The sequence below is a fragment of the Buteo buteo genome, chromosome 17, assembly GCF_964188355.1.
Source record: "Buteo buteo chromosome 17, bButBut1.hap1.1, whole genome shotgun sequence".
NCBI classification, from domain to species: Eukaryota; Metazoa; Chordata; class Aves; order Accipitriformes; family Accipitridae; genus Buteo; species Buteo buteo.
The window spans coordinates 6,559,958-6,577,033 of record NC_134187.1 but is presented as its reverse complement, the minus strand read 5'-3'; the positions used below and the strand labels follow the sequence as shown (position 1 = coordinate 6,577,033).

Genomic DNA, 17,076 nt, shown 5'->3' with positions numbered 1-17,076 from the left:
ATTGAAATGTACAAATGATGCGCAGGGCAATTGCTCACCACCCGCCGACCGACACCCAGCCAGTCCCCGAGCGGCGATTCCCTGACCCCCCTTCCCAGTTCCTAAACTAGTTGGGACGTCCCATGGTATGGAATACACCGTTGGCCAGTTTGGGTCAGGTGCCCTGGCTGGGCATGAGAAGCTGAAAAATCCCCAACCATAGTCTAAACACTACTGAGCAACAACTGAAAACATCAGTGTTCTCAACATTCTTCACATACTGAACTCAAAACACGGCACTGCACCAGCTACTAGGAAGACGGTTAACTCCATCCCAGCTGAAACCAGGACAAGCTGCCAGAAGGTAATCGGATCTGTAACTGCCTGTGGTGAGGTCCAGCCAGATGGTCAAAAATGTTCCAGGAAGTGTTTGTTTTGATTTTATTCTAGATGCAGAGAATCAGAGTGAGAGAGTATTAACTTGCTGATAATGCCTTAATTAAATGGATGGTTTGTCCCTGCTGACAGGACTGGTGTGAGCACCAGGATGAATCCAAGTGTAAAAACAAATGGAAAACAGCTCCCTGTGTACAACCTACTGCCATGAGAGTGCATTTTCCCTTGGCTGCCATGCCTTGTGACAGGTATCTGATAAATACAAATATAGCTTCACCCTGTGCGATTATTTACCATTTGCATTCTGAGTTCTTCCTGATCTGATATGCAGACAAGAAGAAACTGCTTTTGGAGGAAACCTGGATAACAAAGTTTCAAGTGTGGAAACTGTTAGAGCACTGAAAACAGGGATCTTGGGACATACTAGATAGGTTGCTCCCTGCCATCTGCAATAAGTTGTAGGGTGTTAACACCTTATCCAGCACCCACCAGTATCACATACCCAGTCTTCATCTTCCTACACTCCCACCCCTCTCCTTAACTTGTGATTTCCAAAGGGATATAAATTTAATGGTAACCGCTACAGATCCAATCCTATAACTGGTGATCTGCTCCAATTTCATCCACTGCCTGCTGAAATCAAGGGAGCTTTATAGATGTTTAAAAGAACTTTGGGTTATGCCCAGAGAATAGATTTACACTCGAATGTTTGAAAACCTTACGTGATTATGCTATCTAGAAAGACTACTAGCTTTAGTGTGTAATTATTTCCATGCTAGAGAATTGGCCAAAAATATGTAATAGTAGTTTACTATGAATTCTGTATAATAGCTCATCAGCTTTTGTAAACCAGCACAGCTCCATGGAAAATGAGTATTGATGTACTGATTTACATAATTATGGATTTGTAGCCTTTAGATTTCTTGAATAATTTCTACAGGAACATTTCTAGAATCTTAATATATGTGCTTCTGTGTGACTTTTCCAGTGTTTTGAGAGGTCCTACCAGTTGTTTAATCTAAGTTTGAACTGTGGTTGAGAGTAAACGCATGGCCTTTCAGCACTACCACTTGCTATTGGGTGAAGAAATGAACCATTCAAAGAATAGACAAGAGAGGCAGGGTATGAACTTTCAGTATGTTCTTTAACTGCCAAGTCCTACAGAGTAAACAGATTGCTGCCAGGTTGTTGATAGAGCATGTCATCCATTTGCTGACTGGTCTTCTACAAGTTGTATTCATAGCTTTTCACTGAAAACTGGTGTCTTATGAACTATGGAAAAATACCAGGCTGAGATTTATCCGGCTGCAGCTCTTTATCTTCTAGCCATCATGGAAATGAGGACGATGGTTAAGACAATGGTTCCAGCAATTCCACCAACTGTCATTCCCAGGATGCTCCCATGGACCTGTCTTGACTGACACCTCTCACCGATAAAGAAGAAGGCTTGTCCTGATGGGCACCTGGGAAAATAAAGTACAGATTCACATGGATCAGGACTTTTGTCCTGCTTTATAGGCCCACCTCAAGGTCCTCACGCTCACTGTCCTGGATGGGCAGTTGCCATTAGAGCAGTTCATGTCACAACATCCCCACCCTGTTCAGAGGCTTTTTACATCCCCTGGAAGCACCACAGAATGGGGTTTCTTTTCCTCCCCTTATGGCTGCTGGTAGAAACCAGTCACTGCAGTGAAGTGTTTTGTTCCTACTGTTCCTTTGCAAACCTAGTGGCTCAGACCCCTGAGGTTTGTAGCTCTGAATATTTATTAGCTGCATCATTTGGTTCAGAAGAAAGTCAAGGCAAGCAGAGAGGAGGTCCGTGGTACCTGCAGCTTGCTCTCCCTTTCACATTCACACAGACCCCGTCATTCTGGCAAGGGTTTGGGTCACACGGGTCTTGCAGGTAAGGCAGCCGCTCTTGGACGGGCTCCATATCCTGGGCTGCTCTCTTCTGCCTTTCAAGAATGAGGCCTTCCGTGAAGGCAGATTGTTCCCGTCTGACAGGGACTTCGGTGTTATTGAGGTGAATTAGATCTTTTAAAAAAGGAAAGAGAGGAGAAAGACATCAGATAACAGTAAGGGACACTATATGTAGTATTATTCATACCAGGGGCTCACAGGGTGCTTGTGGACCAGCGGCTACTCCTTGTCCATTTGCCCTTTACAGAGCTCTTGCTGTACCACAGCGAGGTCTGCATATTTAAAGCACAAGATAGAAAATAATACTGAAATTATGGTAACTAGTTAGGTAAATCAGTGGTATTCTGTACTTAGAAAAATTATGCCAAGTGTGGCTGTTCTGTTTGAAAATAAACACCATGAGGAAGGCCTTTGAGTATGTTCAATGCTTAGAAATGGACATAGCTACTGGTTAGGGTCCTTAAAGGTATCTATGAAGTTAATCTTTAGTAAATCATTGCCATTTAGATTCCTCTGAATTCACAATCACTTTAGTCAACATCACCCACCTAAAGCTAAGACACAGAAATGCTTTTAAAAGCTGATACCCATTAGAAGAGAAGATGACTCAGAGACAGGTGGCAATAGTTACTTGAATGTATGAAAAGAGATAGAAAGGATCACCCATTTGTTTTTGTAAGGAGAATCAGGAAGAAGGTCTTTACCATTAAATTCTGCAAAAATAATCAAGTCATCATTTTTCAGGAAGCTTCTCTGTCTCATCTGTCTGTGGGATATGAAGTTAGTCCACCCCCATGATACACTTCTATAACAATTGCACGAGGCATCAAATTTTCCAGCAATTGATGGTCTCTCCCATATTATGGTTCCATTAGCATCTGCAAAGAGAATATGAGTGATGAATAAGAACCACAAAGTTCTGCAGCTGGAAGTATGACATGACTTTTTTCTGCATTACAGTGTTAAAGAGGATTTATGCTGTAAAATCAAGTTCAGAGCTGAAATGCCCAAACTAATTACAGAGGAATGACAAATTATGGGTGCCAGCAGATGCTTAGATGTGGTCTGCATGAGGACTCCTAGTCTATGTGAGGGCACTGAAATTCCACAAATCCCCTTTCATTGAGGATTAGCCAAATTCAAGTTACCTCCTTGCTGCCACCAGCTAAGAGCTCCCTCCTGTGTAGGGACACTCCCTCATCAGTTTTTAAGTACCTGTGGTTTAGAGTGTCAGGGATTTTGTTCATTGCTATGGTTCTGTTAAACACAGTCATACCTAAGGTTTAAAATCTCCTACTGAAAGAGTGTGTACTAAACTTCCACTGGAAAAAGTAAAGAGGGATGGAGACTCATCTCTAGTATTTTATTCTGTACCAAACCCAGTATTGCCCTGTTGTTCTTATTTCTTTAAATTAACACATCCATGGAAAATCCTAGGGCTGGATGTGGACCTACAGTGCTACATGCTATATAAGCCTGGAGTTAAAAGGTAGTCCCTTTCATAATCTGCAGTGTACACCCAGCCAAGCAAGACAGGCTTCAAATGCTGCAAACTGATCTCACAGGTGTTTTCAATTTTGTTTTTTTCTTAAATACAGCTACAGTGTGAACGTCGTGCATTCAGACCATGTATGTTCAAGTTAACCAAGCCTCCAAAATGCAGTTTTAACTTAAATTATTGTTGATTTAGTAATGGAATACAGCACCCTGCTGGCATTGCACCATCCTGTGGTGATATGTCACCTACCATAATGGGCAAACCACAGGTAGGATGGGAATTGCCAGCTCTTAGGAGAACTCTGTATTTAGAATCAAACTCAGATATCCCAGGGATTGTTCATAATAACACCAACCTTCCATGCGTCACTTTCCACATGAGATGATCTTTCACAGGCAGGAATTCTGAGTCATACACAGGAAAGTGTCCCAGATTGGGAAATGCAGCCAAAATTGCCAAACTCTGAGCCCTACACTCAGCCCTCTGACTCAGATTCCTTGGTTTTCATTTTCCTCCTTCCTCCAGGCAGACCCCACTTACCTGAGCTAAGGTGGTCTTTGCTTGTGGTGAAGCTTTTGCTTGAGGACATCCTTTTCAAGACGTCAGGGTCCTGGTCCAGCACTGTGAGCACAGCTTGGCGGTTCAGAGCTGGCCACTCCAGGACACCATCGTTCTCTCCACTGCACAAGTGAAAGGCAACCCGAGTGTAGCCACTGATGCTGGAGTGGGGATGCAAAGTTATGCCAAACCCATAACCCTCGGGGCTATAAAACCGAGGGCTTTGAATAACATCACTTGATGTGTTTTCGAGGATTTGGCTGAAATTCCGAATGACCCACACAGCTGTGGGACAGGGGGTCTCTGTCAGTGTGACATCATCGATAGCAATCCCACCAGTTGAAGAGCTGGAGTTGCCTTTTAGTCCTTGGAAGAGGTAACGGAACTTCTTCTGAGCGTTGAGGGTTACGTGGGCAATTTTCCAGTTATAGTCATTATCCACTTTGGTAAAAGGAAAGCAAAACATTGCCATCAGCATGACTAGTGGTGTTATGAAGCAGCTGATTCCTAGCCACCCATTCCAGCTGCATTTTTAGACAACTAGACCTCTCGCAGAGTCCTGAAGGCTAGAGAACTTAAGTTGGTATAGTGATTATAGTATACTCACATTGCATTATCAGCTAAATGCTTTGGACACATTGTATTAGGAACCCAAAGTGGGAATTCGGTTCACATTTCCAAAACTACATATGTTTTTTTATATTTCCAACCATATAAAAATCAGGCTGGGATTCTTATTGATTGCAGATGAGCACAGGTATTTACATCTGAACAGCTCGCTGTTAGATCATATAACAGCCAGTGGAGATCTAGTCAATTATCTCCAGTAGAGTTTGGGGTCCCACACACTCACCAAGTGTAACATAACATTATTAGGAACATGGTGAAATCTGCTGTGGAACACCTAAATTACATTATTACAACCCACAGTTTCACTGCTAAATGCCTTCACGTAATACCAAAATCCTTAGCCGGATTGCAAGATATTCTGGTAGCTTGGGGAAAATATTTTGATTTCTGAGCCAATCACTGCATTCATGGACTCAGTAAGACAACTTTTCCTCCCCTAATATTCTACATATCCCTCATATTTCCAGAATTACCTTGAAAGGTTTGAATTTTCCTCATCTTGCGAACATTTCCAGTGCCATCATCCTCTTTAAGCCAGATGACCAGCTTGTCAGAAAGGCTTCCTGTCATCTTATAGAAGAACTGGAGGCACTGCTGAGTTCTCTTTGGATAAAGGATTCGAGACTCTAGGACTGCCACCTCACCTGCCTTGCCAGAGCTGGTGTTGAAGTACATGAAATAGCCAGCATCTGTGAAGAAAGTGCAGAGTGTCACTGTCTCCTTCCAGATTTCCTACTAGCTGCGTGGTGTAAATTTGTCATTTCAACTCCACTCTTTTAGTAGGCATAAGTACAGTACTTAACATGAATAGTAGAGGAAATGGCATGTGATAACCATCCAAGACAGACCAGGATAAGAACAGGACTAGTAGTTGAGCGTATATATGGAACTCATTGCTGGCAGCTTACGTTAGTTTTGCATTAGTTAGTTTGGAAGTAGGATGCCTCAGGAAGAGGCATGTCAGAGATATGAGACAGAGGATTCAGTGCTGACTGCAAGTAACTAGTAGACATAGTTTTTTTCCTGATTTATACTGAAGTTAATCTAAAGATAAGAACTTAGAGATCATATTCCATATTACCTTGCAAAGAGTAAGATAATTTCTTATCAGTGATAAAGATAATAAAAGAGGGTTGGACACAAAACTAGCAGTGTCCTGACCTTGAACATGAAGAAGCTCTTTTTTTTTACAGCTTGCCTGAAGACATTTCAAAAGTCAGCTTCTCATTTTGGGGAAATTATTTAGGAATTCCTGCCCCTTTAGTTTAATTTCCCACTAACATTTTCTGAAGCGTTCTTTACTTTAGATTTGAAGTGTCTACCTTTATCCTTATATTTACAAGGGATTCACCATTTGCACACATATCTTATCTTGGTATCACATGAACTTGTCAAGCCTTATCTGTATTCTGTTGCTTTTTAGTTATACATTATCATCTACGATTAAATTAACAAGTGAAATTCTTTTAGCTGTTGTGTGAAAGCTTCCACTCTTGGGGGCTGGTTCCTTGGACTGTTGTCCAAGCTAATGTCTAGGGCATCATCAGTTAAACCTGCAGCTCCATAAACGCAGTACAGCCTCCTGCATGGCTAGTGGAGCTGTTCCAGCTGTTTCTCATGTTCGCTCTAACCATGTCAGAGGAATATTCTCCATTACCTCCCACACAGTAGCAATGCTTTGAACTCGTACCCATAGAAACCTTGCCAAAGATACCCAATTGCTTTATGCACACGTATGACACTTCACCCTAAGTTAAATTTATGTTAAATTTAAGTGTGTTAAATACAAGTATGATCACTGTTGCTCCACATGAGAAACAGGGCTGTGAGCCTTATTAAGGTGCCTAACTTTGTTGTTGAACTTATTACGGTATCAAACCCTCAAATGGTCTAGACTCTACCTCTTTTTAGGTAACAAAATCAAGTAAAGGCAACATTAAGCATCTATGACAATTAGAATATGGCCTTTGCAGTCATCAGCATAAGGATACAGGGGTCAAATCCAGAGCCAGGCTGCAAGCTCCTCTCTAAATGTTAGGCTGTACTTTCCCTCCTTCAGTTTAGTCAGTAATAAGTCAAAAACCCAAGACGTCAAAACTGTTTGGGCAAAATATGGTCCATCAGTGTTAGAAACCTAAAATTTGCCCCCACTTGAGATGACTGCAGAGCCAGTTCTCCAAAAATGTCTAAATTCCTGGTGGAGTCAATGACCCTTTGAAGGAGTCCAAGGGGAGAAGCACTCCCTACTCATGCAATTCATTTAGACACCCTGCAGATCCAGAGACACCTACCCCTCCCCATTAACTCTTCAGATAAATTTGATATTTATTTTGTACCGAGTCACTAGATGCTAAAGCATAAGTGCAGGCTAAGTGCTTACTTCAGACAGATTGGATTTTACCTGATCATCTCAAACAAGTCAGCTGAATTATTTTTTATTTGCAATTATACTATATGGGGGGAAAAAAGGAGAGAAAGGATTAAAAAATGCAGATGAGGGTTAGGAGCATGTACTTCTAGAAGCTGTCAGGTGGTTTTCTTGAGTTATATTGCATTCTTGGACCTGATCAACAAGTACCAGCATTATAAGAGGTTGAGGATTTGTTCTTTCCAGGGGGTGGATCACATAAGGGGAATAGTCTACTCCTGAGTGCAAGTCAAATTTTTCCTTTTTCAAAGAGTAACAAAGCACAACTGAATGTTCACTCTGTACTTAGGCAAAATTTACTACAGAATTCACATTTTTTTGGAATTCTGTAGTAGTTTACCCTGTCTAAATAATGACAAATCAGGCCCTTGCTTTTCAGAACTGACTGTTGAGATTTCATCTTTATTCTCACTTATAAGCTATCACCCTGCAACTGACTGGGGCTGACTCCACCCTTTCTGAGATTTTCTTCCTTTGAAAAGTGGCAAAATTACCATGTGAAAAAGAAAATTATCCCTAAACTCCTATCATAAAATACTTTGCAACTTTCTTCCACCTCCAGAACCAGCTTAACTTATCATTCGCTTTGCAAACACAACATTTATGAGTGGCTATGAGTGCTGTTTCATTCTTATCATGGGGTAACATAACTCTTACTCATACTTTGGAAGTTTCAGTAAATCCTTTTCCAGGTTATAATTCAAAGGCCTCTAGTTAACGTTGTTCTTTGTCCCCTTTTATCTTGCTGGTGTGAACATTCCACTATGTTGAAAAAGCTTAATGAGAGCACAAGTGCAGCTATAAACTCACACTCACAGAACCAAGACACATGAAAAGTAAGGCTTTTTGCTTAACTAGAAACATTATAACTCTGATGTTTGCTGGGTAGTGTCTTAAATATGGTCATTTAATCCTGCGTTTTCAGAGTAGCCAGTGCTGGGTTTTCTCAAGGGTTGACTACAATGACAGGTTCAGAGAAGTTGTTAAAGACACTGTATTTCAAGCACACAGACCAGTACAGGCATGCACAAGGGACCATTACTCCAGCTAACCCCCTTTCCACAGGGAAGTGTTCTGTTACTTCGTTTTACCTCTACAGCGCCCAGAAAGTGTGTGGTCTTCCTGCCCTGTAGCACTGCTCTTTTGATGGACCCAGTCTAGATCATCTCTGGTGCCCTGAATCATGCCGCAGATATTTTCAAACTCAAAAGAACACTGGTCCAAAAAAGTGTGAGTTGAAGCTGAAAAAAATGCACACACAGTTACCTCCAAAGAAGTATCTCATTAAAATTTCTGCTCTAATTTGGGGGGGGTTTGTTTACACTAGTATAGACATCATGTAGAGAAGACAACCGACAGCAGATGTGAGCCCAAAGACTCAGAAGAGGAAATATTTGATTCCTGGAGAGATTCCCTGCATAAAGATAACAACATCTGACCACTTTGCAGAAGGTTAACAAGCTGCTACACGGCAGCTGAAACACAGTGACTGATGGTGGTGGTCTTTGTGCCTGCTCGTAAGCCTTGGAGAGACAAGTCCCTTTGTGAGCAGTGGTGGTGGTGTATTTAACCATTCCTTGGCTGGAGGTTATTGTTCTTCATGGCTCACTTCTCTGCCTGATGAGCATGAGCACTGTTCTTCCACTTCAAACAAAGTCCAACCAGTCACCTTAGGCCAGTTCAGCTGAGTTTGCCTGCAAGTAGATGCTTCTGTTGACAGATCCATGGGGACAATAACTTTTCACTACAATCACATGTAGTGGTAACATCTTCAACCGGCTTAGCAACCAACTACTGTGTTGGACTGTAGACTTAGCCAAGCTCAGGTGCAAAATAACCTAATTAAAATCAAATGTTAGTCAAAGAGTATAAAGTACCATTGCATTCATCTTACAAAAGCACAATGAAGCTGTCCACACACCAGCAGAACACAACCACATGTCTGAACCCCTAGGAGCAACATGGAAGAAAAGATGTGAATGGATTGACTTTCATTGACTAATTGGAGTTTTGCAAAAGCAATGACAGTTAACAGAGCCAAAGAGAGGGATGAGAAGGGAATAAATGGGTTTGGTCTCTACACCACTGGTTCTCTCCCATACCTCCTCAAGAGCACCTGAGAAGAGTTTTTGTGGTTTTAGAGACATTAGGGAGGTGAACCAGCCAGGCTCAAGTATAAACAAAGAAAGAGTTTGCCACAGTTAAATTATTACTTACTGCAGTTATACATGCGATTCAGTCTTTTCAGGTCAATGGCACTGATGTCTAGACGTTGTCCAATTATGTCATTAAATTCTGGTATCTTAGCTGTGATTGTAGGCTTGCTTTCATTTTTGTTAAATGAAAATGGTGCATAGTGCATCAATGATTCGTAGTCATAGGGGGTGTTCAGATCAGTGATGTAGCTGTCATTGTACTTCAGAAAATTGTGCTCTTGGCCTGGTAAAAGAACAGAAAAGACCTTCATTTTTAGAGATTGGAAAGGAAGCAGCTTTAGCACAACCCTTTGGATACAGTTTTCTGAGGCAGAATTGATATACCTGAAAGCAATTACTTTACAATAAAATATTCAAATTTAGCAAGATTTTTTTTATGAAGCCATTTGAACAACAAAGCAGTGTCTTTAGACTGCAGTTCTGCACCCTCACATGTGACTTCAGTAAGTTCAAAATCAAATATCAATGAGCTGTAAAGAATGGGATATATAGGAGGTCAGATTAGATGGTCTAAGAGTAAGCACCCCGAAGGATTAAACTTAAGGATTAATGTACTCCATTCCAGAGCCTGTGAATATTGATGCAAATGTTTCCCAGGATATTAGATCATATATGGGCAAGGAAAGGCCCTGGAGCCCTCCACTCATTAAGCAGACAGGTATGACATTCCTGGAGTGCCTCCAGGTTCTGTTCTTTGAAGCAAAGAATACATTAGGAATCGGGGGGGGGGGGGGGGGGGGAAGATGTTTTTACCCTAGATTGACAATATTGCTATGATATTTTTATTGAAATATCTTTTGGAAACATGGTTCTCAGGGTTTCTTGGTGAAATAATTTGTCCTTACAGGAAGTTTTTCTTTATGAAGGTGTCTGCTAGGGCAGAGAGAAGGAACCATTTCACATACTTTGGTATGGAAGTAAAGAGAGATTACCAGCATCTCCAACTACAAGAAATATTTTTTGTATTTGGCAAAATACGAAAATTCAGAATTTCAGAATATTTGGCATTCTTTCTCCAAGAAGAAACAGCACATGACTGTGCTGGTGCATAATTACAGTTTCTCTGTGTAAAGACTGCCCTTCCCTTCTGCAAGTCCATTCTCGGCCCAAAGGTCTTCAGTCCAAGGCTTGAGATTGTATAAGAGCTTGGGATTGTTTTCTTACAGATACTCGGATTACACCTTTTATCAAAAAGGGTGAGAATCTTGATAATTAAGTGCTATCACTTTTTATAGCTGAGGAAAAAATCTTGGCAGAACACAGGAATGTGTAATGATGCTGGCTTTTAAGATTATTGCCAGGCAAAGGGTAACTTCTATGTGTTTTTAAAAGAAATAAACCATACAACAAGGTGGCAATTTAATTAAGCTGTCTTGTGTCTTTTCTCTGAAACCTAATAAGCTTATTAGCTTTTCTGTTAACAGCAACATGAATAGGGAATCTCTTCTCTTACCAGCCAGCTATCTGCATTGCAGTTTATGGAAATGCATTATGGCAAAAACTGCTACCATGTTATTAAATTCGGGGTTGCAGATCACTAATGCAGGAACAGATGTGCACAAACACACACACACAGAGCACAATCATATCAGCCTTATTTCCCTTTAGAGAAGCAGACATCTTTCAAATGGCTTCAGGAGAAGTTTTCTACTTAATGAATTTGCTTAACTGGAAAAATGAGATTTTATAGTATGGATAGAAACCTACAGAATATAGGAAATAGCTGTAATGATATCAGACCAGCCCCAGGACTCCATTCAGAATAGCATCACACTAAAGTCCAACATCTGTATCAATTTTCTGGTGTTCCAGGTTTGTGGCTACTGAATACAACACAGATAAGTTGAGAGGATTCAATGATATATTTTCTGGAGAACAAAAAAAAAAAAAAAAAATTGCACAGAGACCTGTCACTGTTTTGTCAAGCTTTTCCATACCTCTGTACATCATGGAGCTCACAATAGTACATTATAAGTACATTGTACTAAGACTTCTTACTTTGGAGGTGGTTAGTTACGATGCACAGCAAAAAGGGGCCCAAAGGTCAGAGTCTAGATACTATTAACATCATCATCATCTTAATCACCATGATTCAGGATAAGACCAAGTTAGTAATAAGGTGAATTGTTTTTAGTGCTGTTCCTAAGAATAAAAATAATGGTCTGCAAAATCAATATCGACATCCCATCTACTACTCAGCCTTCCCCAAAAGACACTGCTAATTACAGGGTAGAGGCAAGTAGTAATGTGCAAGGGCATTCAACCTGGAGCAATTCAAACTATCAGATACTGATCTTAGAGATCAGCAGAAATTGCTTGTACCAGCAGTTCTTATCTATTGAAAAGAGAACACAGCATTCCCTGAATCTTGTTCCTTTCTGATGACTATTTTTCATGTATTTTTCACTTATTTGCAAAGGTGGTGATTGCATAACCCTGGAGACTGAAGTGAGCAGTTTGTCCACACAGAGCGTGAGCAATAGCAGAGCAACTTTGCTGCACTGGCACCACCACTGACATCGCAAAGCACCACCGTGGGGAACAAGGGTTTACACTTGTTATCTTTGCTAGCACGCCTTTCAGAACTTGTTATAGACTCCCTTTCACTCTTTTTCAAATAAGCAATCATGAAGTAGTACAGAACCAGACCTCACAGGAGACAGCTGGAGAAACTGCCTAGGGAGCAGGGGGACTGTGGAGGGTTTGCTGAAACTCATAAAGCCACTGAATCTGATGATACTAAACCTGAAGGCAAGAACCTGCAAAGACACACTGGGCAGGAGAGAGCAGGACAGAGCTCTATTTTATGTGTCACATCTGATCTAGTCACTTTGAACCTTCTTCATGTACAAAGTAAATCTTTCCAGCTTCAGGAAAGCCTGAATCTCCGAGTGTAAAAACCTTTCAGATTTTGAGAGGACCTTTGATTAAAGAAGAGCCACCTCAAAGCTTACCATCCCAGTAAGTTTACATTTACATTACATGGCAAGAGAAAACAGACTCCTACAGAGGGGAAATGATTTGTTCAAAATCAGAGCGCAGACTAGTCCTGGAGCCAAGGGAAAATAAAGTCCTCTGACTTCCAAGCAGAGCCTCTCTTTTCTGGCCTTAGACAGTCTCTGGTCTTTGACCAGCGAAGTTGTGTCGAAATCCTGCTACATCTACAGATTGATTTACAGTGGTCTCAGGTGTGGCCCAGTGTTTCTAAAATCATATCTTTAAGAAGGTCTTAAAATCTAGGAGGGAAAATAAGATACTGATGAATCTGCACTTTATAAAATCTGACTTGAAGGTCAAAACCCACCTGCAATAATTTCATCCCACCAGATTGTCACATAGTCATCCCGGTCCATCCTCGACTGCTCATGGTAAAATCCTAAAGCATGCAGGATCTCATGTTCCACAATTGCTCTGTAGTCACACCTTTCCCCAATAGAAAGGGTCTGTCCAGTCTGCAGGTCCCCCACCATGGACCAACACCTGAGAGAGAGGGTGATCTTACTGTCTGTTAAGTAGAGTTTTCTTCTCTGTATTTAAGTTCTCAGTCTGTTCACTGGCTTTAAAGTAATATCAAAAAAGGTTTAAATATAAAAGGAGTAACATAAATCATTATTTAGATGCTGACCAGGTGCCTTGATACTCTACAAATACTCTGAAAGCAGACTAAGCCCCCAAAACATACTTGCTATTACTTGAATGAGGCCAGCATTTTACTTACCCTCTACGTTAGACAAGCTCATCCCTGATTTTTGATATCCACAGAAGTTTAGTCCTATATCAGATGCCATTTTGGCAAGAAATGTGCCAAGAAACATAATACATACATAGAAGCAGTAAACTCATCAAGACAGACTGAGCTTTTTTGCAATCACTTGGAGTAGAGAAAAGATTGAGGAGCATTTGGTGCTTTTTAATGCAACTATGCAATGCATTGGCCATAGGTGTGAAATGATATTTTTCTGTGAAGGCCCAGCCCCTCATCCATGACTCAGCAGAAGCTGATGATGACCGAGGAGGGAAAGAGCTCCTCAGCCAACTCACTGGCAAATTTTGGGGTAGCCCGAGGGTGATGTGAGAGGCAACTGCTAAAGAGGATCTGCTTGGGCTGTAGCTTCATTTGCACATCACGAAGCAGTGGGTTGAGTTTGTTGAAGGAGCCCTGAACACTCTAATGTGGGTACTGAAAACAAAGAGCTTGGGTATGGTCTTTTGAATAGCTGCTACCAGGGAGTTTCCAGTACCAGGCTCTTCAGCACCAACTTGTCAAATGTCATGGTGCTTGCAGTCTTGTAAGAGAAGTGTCAGAGGACATTACCCAAGGAAGAGCTGAGAGCAGAAATATCAGTGCCTATAGGCCTTTGTGAAGTTCTGGGAGAGGGAGAAATATTCACAGCTGATACAGTGAGAGATTGTTGTGCTTTTTTAGATGTTCTTTCAAAACATGTTTAGATGTAGGAAATAAAACAAATCTTTCCAGTTCCTGAAAACCAGAATCTCTGAGTATAAAACCCTTTCAGATTTTGAGAGAACCTTTCATTAAAGAAGAGCCATGTCAAAACAAAGCAATATTACAATAAACTGGCTTTCCACAACTTTTTTTGACCTGTCTTCCAAAGATTTCAAAACCTAAATTCTGGCTATTCACATCCTTGCTAAGTTAAGAGGATGTACATGAGGGTTGTTTCACCCACCACTGAAATGGAAAACAACCCTAGGTAGGAAAATGGAAGCAGCTGATGAAAACCCAGCAATGCTGGGATTCATCTCATCAAAGAGTAACCATCCAAACATCAGATGCCTATTCCAAACTCATAATCTAAATATCCTCTGCAGTCAGTAGAGGGAGGCAGCTGCTTGCAAGCTTTGTGTCTATGAAGGTAAGATGGGCTGCTTTGTCGGTGGCCTCTTTTTTTCTGCTAACAAACTTAGACTAAGCTTTTTGACTGCTGAAGTCAAATGGAATGAATTCCCAGCTGATTCTACACAGCAAAAATAAACAGAAATTGATATAACCCTTACCCGGTTTCTTTTTTAAAGAATATGTAGGTTCTCTCTCCTTCATATGGCTTGAAATCAATGCAAGACTTAAGACGGAACATTTCAAACGCCTGGAGAATTACTCCTTTGGCATTCAGATCTGGAAAACATGCATCAGGAAAGCACCTTTAACACACTGCAGATCATTCACCCTGGAGAGGTAAGGTATGCACAAAGACATACACATGGGACCAAAAGAAAAATGATTGGAAAAAAAATTTACTGAATTTTATTAAATTGTGAGTTTTTAATGATAGTTGTAGAAGAAAAAAAAAATGTTTTTGATATAAAGAAGCCATCTAGTTGTTAGTGAATTTTAATGTGAGAGAACCAGTTCTGAAAAAGGCAAATTTTTTATCACAGTGACTGTAGTGCAAATAAAGATTGGAGCTAAAATCTGAATAAAGTATCATCTGCATTACCTAGGTTATCACCCAGAATATAGGGAATGGGGAACTTCCATCTGTAGATGTCATTTCTTAGGGCATTTCGCTGATTTTTCTGAAAAGGGAATTAACAGCTGGTGATGCATCTGCTGTGGGGAGATGGGCTGATTTGTACCAAAAATACAATTAGGACAAGTGTTACATATAAAGTTTTTAATTACTTACAGGGAGCATGATATCACCCTGAAAGAGGTCCAGTCCAGCAGCTGAAAAGTAATTTAATGAAAGATAATGTAAATGAAATATCAAATATCAAATGTATTTCACCTCATAAACCATATTGAGCCTATTTATACAAAATTAATGTCCTTGGGCATTTACAGAAAATAAAGAAGGACCAGCCTCTTTACACTGAAATATAGGGACAGGCCTGAAGGTAACAGCTATTTCTACTCAATATTTACTACTCAGCAATGTCTGCCTTTTTGGTGACAGAAACCTGGTGGCCATCATTATCCAAGTCTAGTTTGATAACCTCTTGCTTGCTATCAGGCAGTGGCAACAGTCACACAGTGAGACAGTGCTCTAGAGAATATAATAATATTGAGTAATGCATCAGGAAGAATATTGTACAGTGCACCATCAAAGGATATATGGAAATTTGCATTACAGGGAATAAAAAAAAATAGAGGAAGACAGTACAGTGTATTGTATCTTTTCCATTTGATTTCCTTACCACTTATGTAGCTCAATAAACATCTAAGCTATTTTATACTTTGTAAAACTTTATAAAAATCATATAGAGATGGGGGCAAAATGATGGTGGGACTCCAGAGCCTTTCCAATTGATACAGCGTGTTACTGCCTTAACACGGTGGGTTTGTGCAAACTTCAGAAGTGAAAGACATCTGCATCCCTTGTTTACATAGGGTTACAGTCCTGGGATAGATTAATGTGTCATAGCCAGAGGAGGGTAATTCAGAGCTCACTTAATTATATTTCTCTTGTTACCATGAACTACCTGACCATCAGTCACTCACATCTTTTTTACAATACTGAAACCGCAGCATTTTGCTCACAATTTTTCAGGCCTTATGAGAATTTAGGCATGAACTCACCTAAGTTTATGTCTGGAATGTCTTTGATTATCTCACCAGCATCATCTTCTGCTGCTGCAAGACAGACAAAACATTATGTTCATATGTGGTGGCACACAGCAAGCATAAGAAAATGCTTCAAAACTCAAAACAGCACACAGAGCACTTACCAGCTTCACCGGAGAGGTGCCCGACCTGAAAGAGAATAAAATACAACCAGTATAAGGTATGAGATGTCTCTGGACTGAGAGGAGCCTGTAGAAATCAGATTTCTACTTACAGAGACTGGAGTACCATAAACATAACAGAATAGAAGTGCTAGGCAGAGTGGGAAGATGCTGGAGCCCATTTTTGCGATGGAAGAAGAAGCTGGTCCCTCTCATCTCTTGCAATATATAGGGCATGCTGCTGAGCTTTCCACAGAACATCAGCCAACCAGCTTTGAACTTTCCCCCTTCATAACACTATTATAACAGCAAAATTTTCCTCCTAAATGGCACATGATGGCATTGTTGTTATCAATTACCTAAGTCCACTTTGGAGGAATGTTACAGAGAGGAATGTGATAACTTCACGTCTTCAGTGCAGCTGGTAAAAGGCCTACCCAGACTTCGTGTAAGATCTCAGTCTGGTGAAAAGTTGCTGACTCCTTCCACTGTGCTTGTTAACTGTCAGCATTATGATCGCAGCTGCACAGGACGAAAGCCACATGCTTAAGCAGAATTATTCTGGGTTTATAGCACTCCAGTGATATTAGATTTTGTCCCAGTGCTGTTCTCAATTAATAATTAACATCACATTGTAAAGATTAGAGATAAAAGAGATATGATTATGAATGCCCCGACAGTGTTTTCCCACAGCTGATGCCACCCCAGGACCAATGCCCTAGTGTACAACAGGCCACCCTCTGCCTCCAGAGACGGTCACATAC

General features: G+C 40.8%; 1 protein-coding gene across 1 annotated transcript; it reads right to left on the bottom strand.

Moving 5' to 3' along the window:
• Positions 1-1,035: 1,035 nt before the first annotated feature.
• Positions 1,036-16,494, bottom strand: LOC142041171 (meprin A subunit alpha-like). Its single transcript, XM_075049827.1, has 14 exons — positions 16,426-16,494; positions 16,316-16,340; positions 16,167-16,220; positions 15,274-15,314; positions 15,085-15,163; positions 14,645-14,762; positions 12,930-13,105; positions 9,627-9,848; positions 8,501-8,650; positions 5,455-5,670; positions 4,334-4,792; positions 3,000-3,173; positions 2,202-2,409; positions 1,036-1,838 (listed from the first exon to the last, which is right to left on the bottom strand). Exons 1-14 carry the CDS (start codon positions 16,492-16,494, stop codon positions 1,691-1,693), a joined length of 2,139 nt encoding a protein of 712 aa, XP_074905928.1. The 3' UTR covers positions 1,036-1,690.
• Positions 16,495-17,076: the final 582 nt, after the last annotated feature.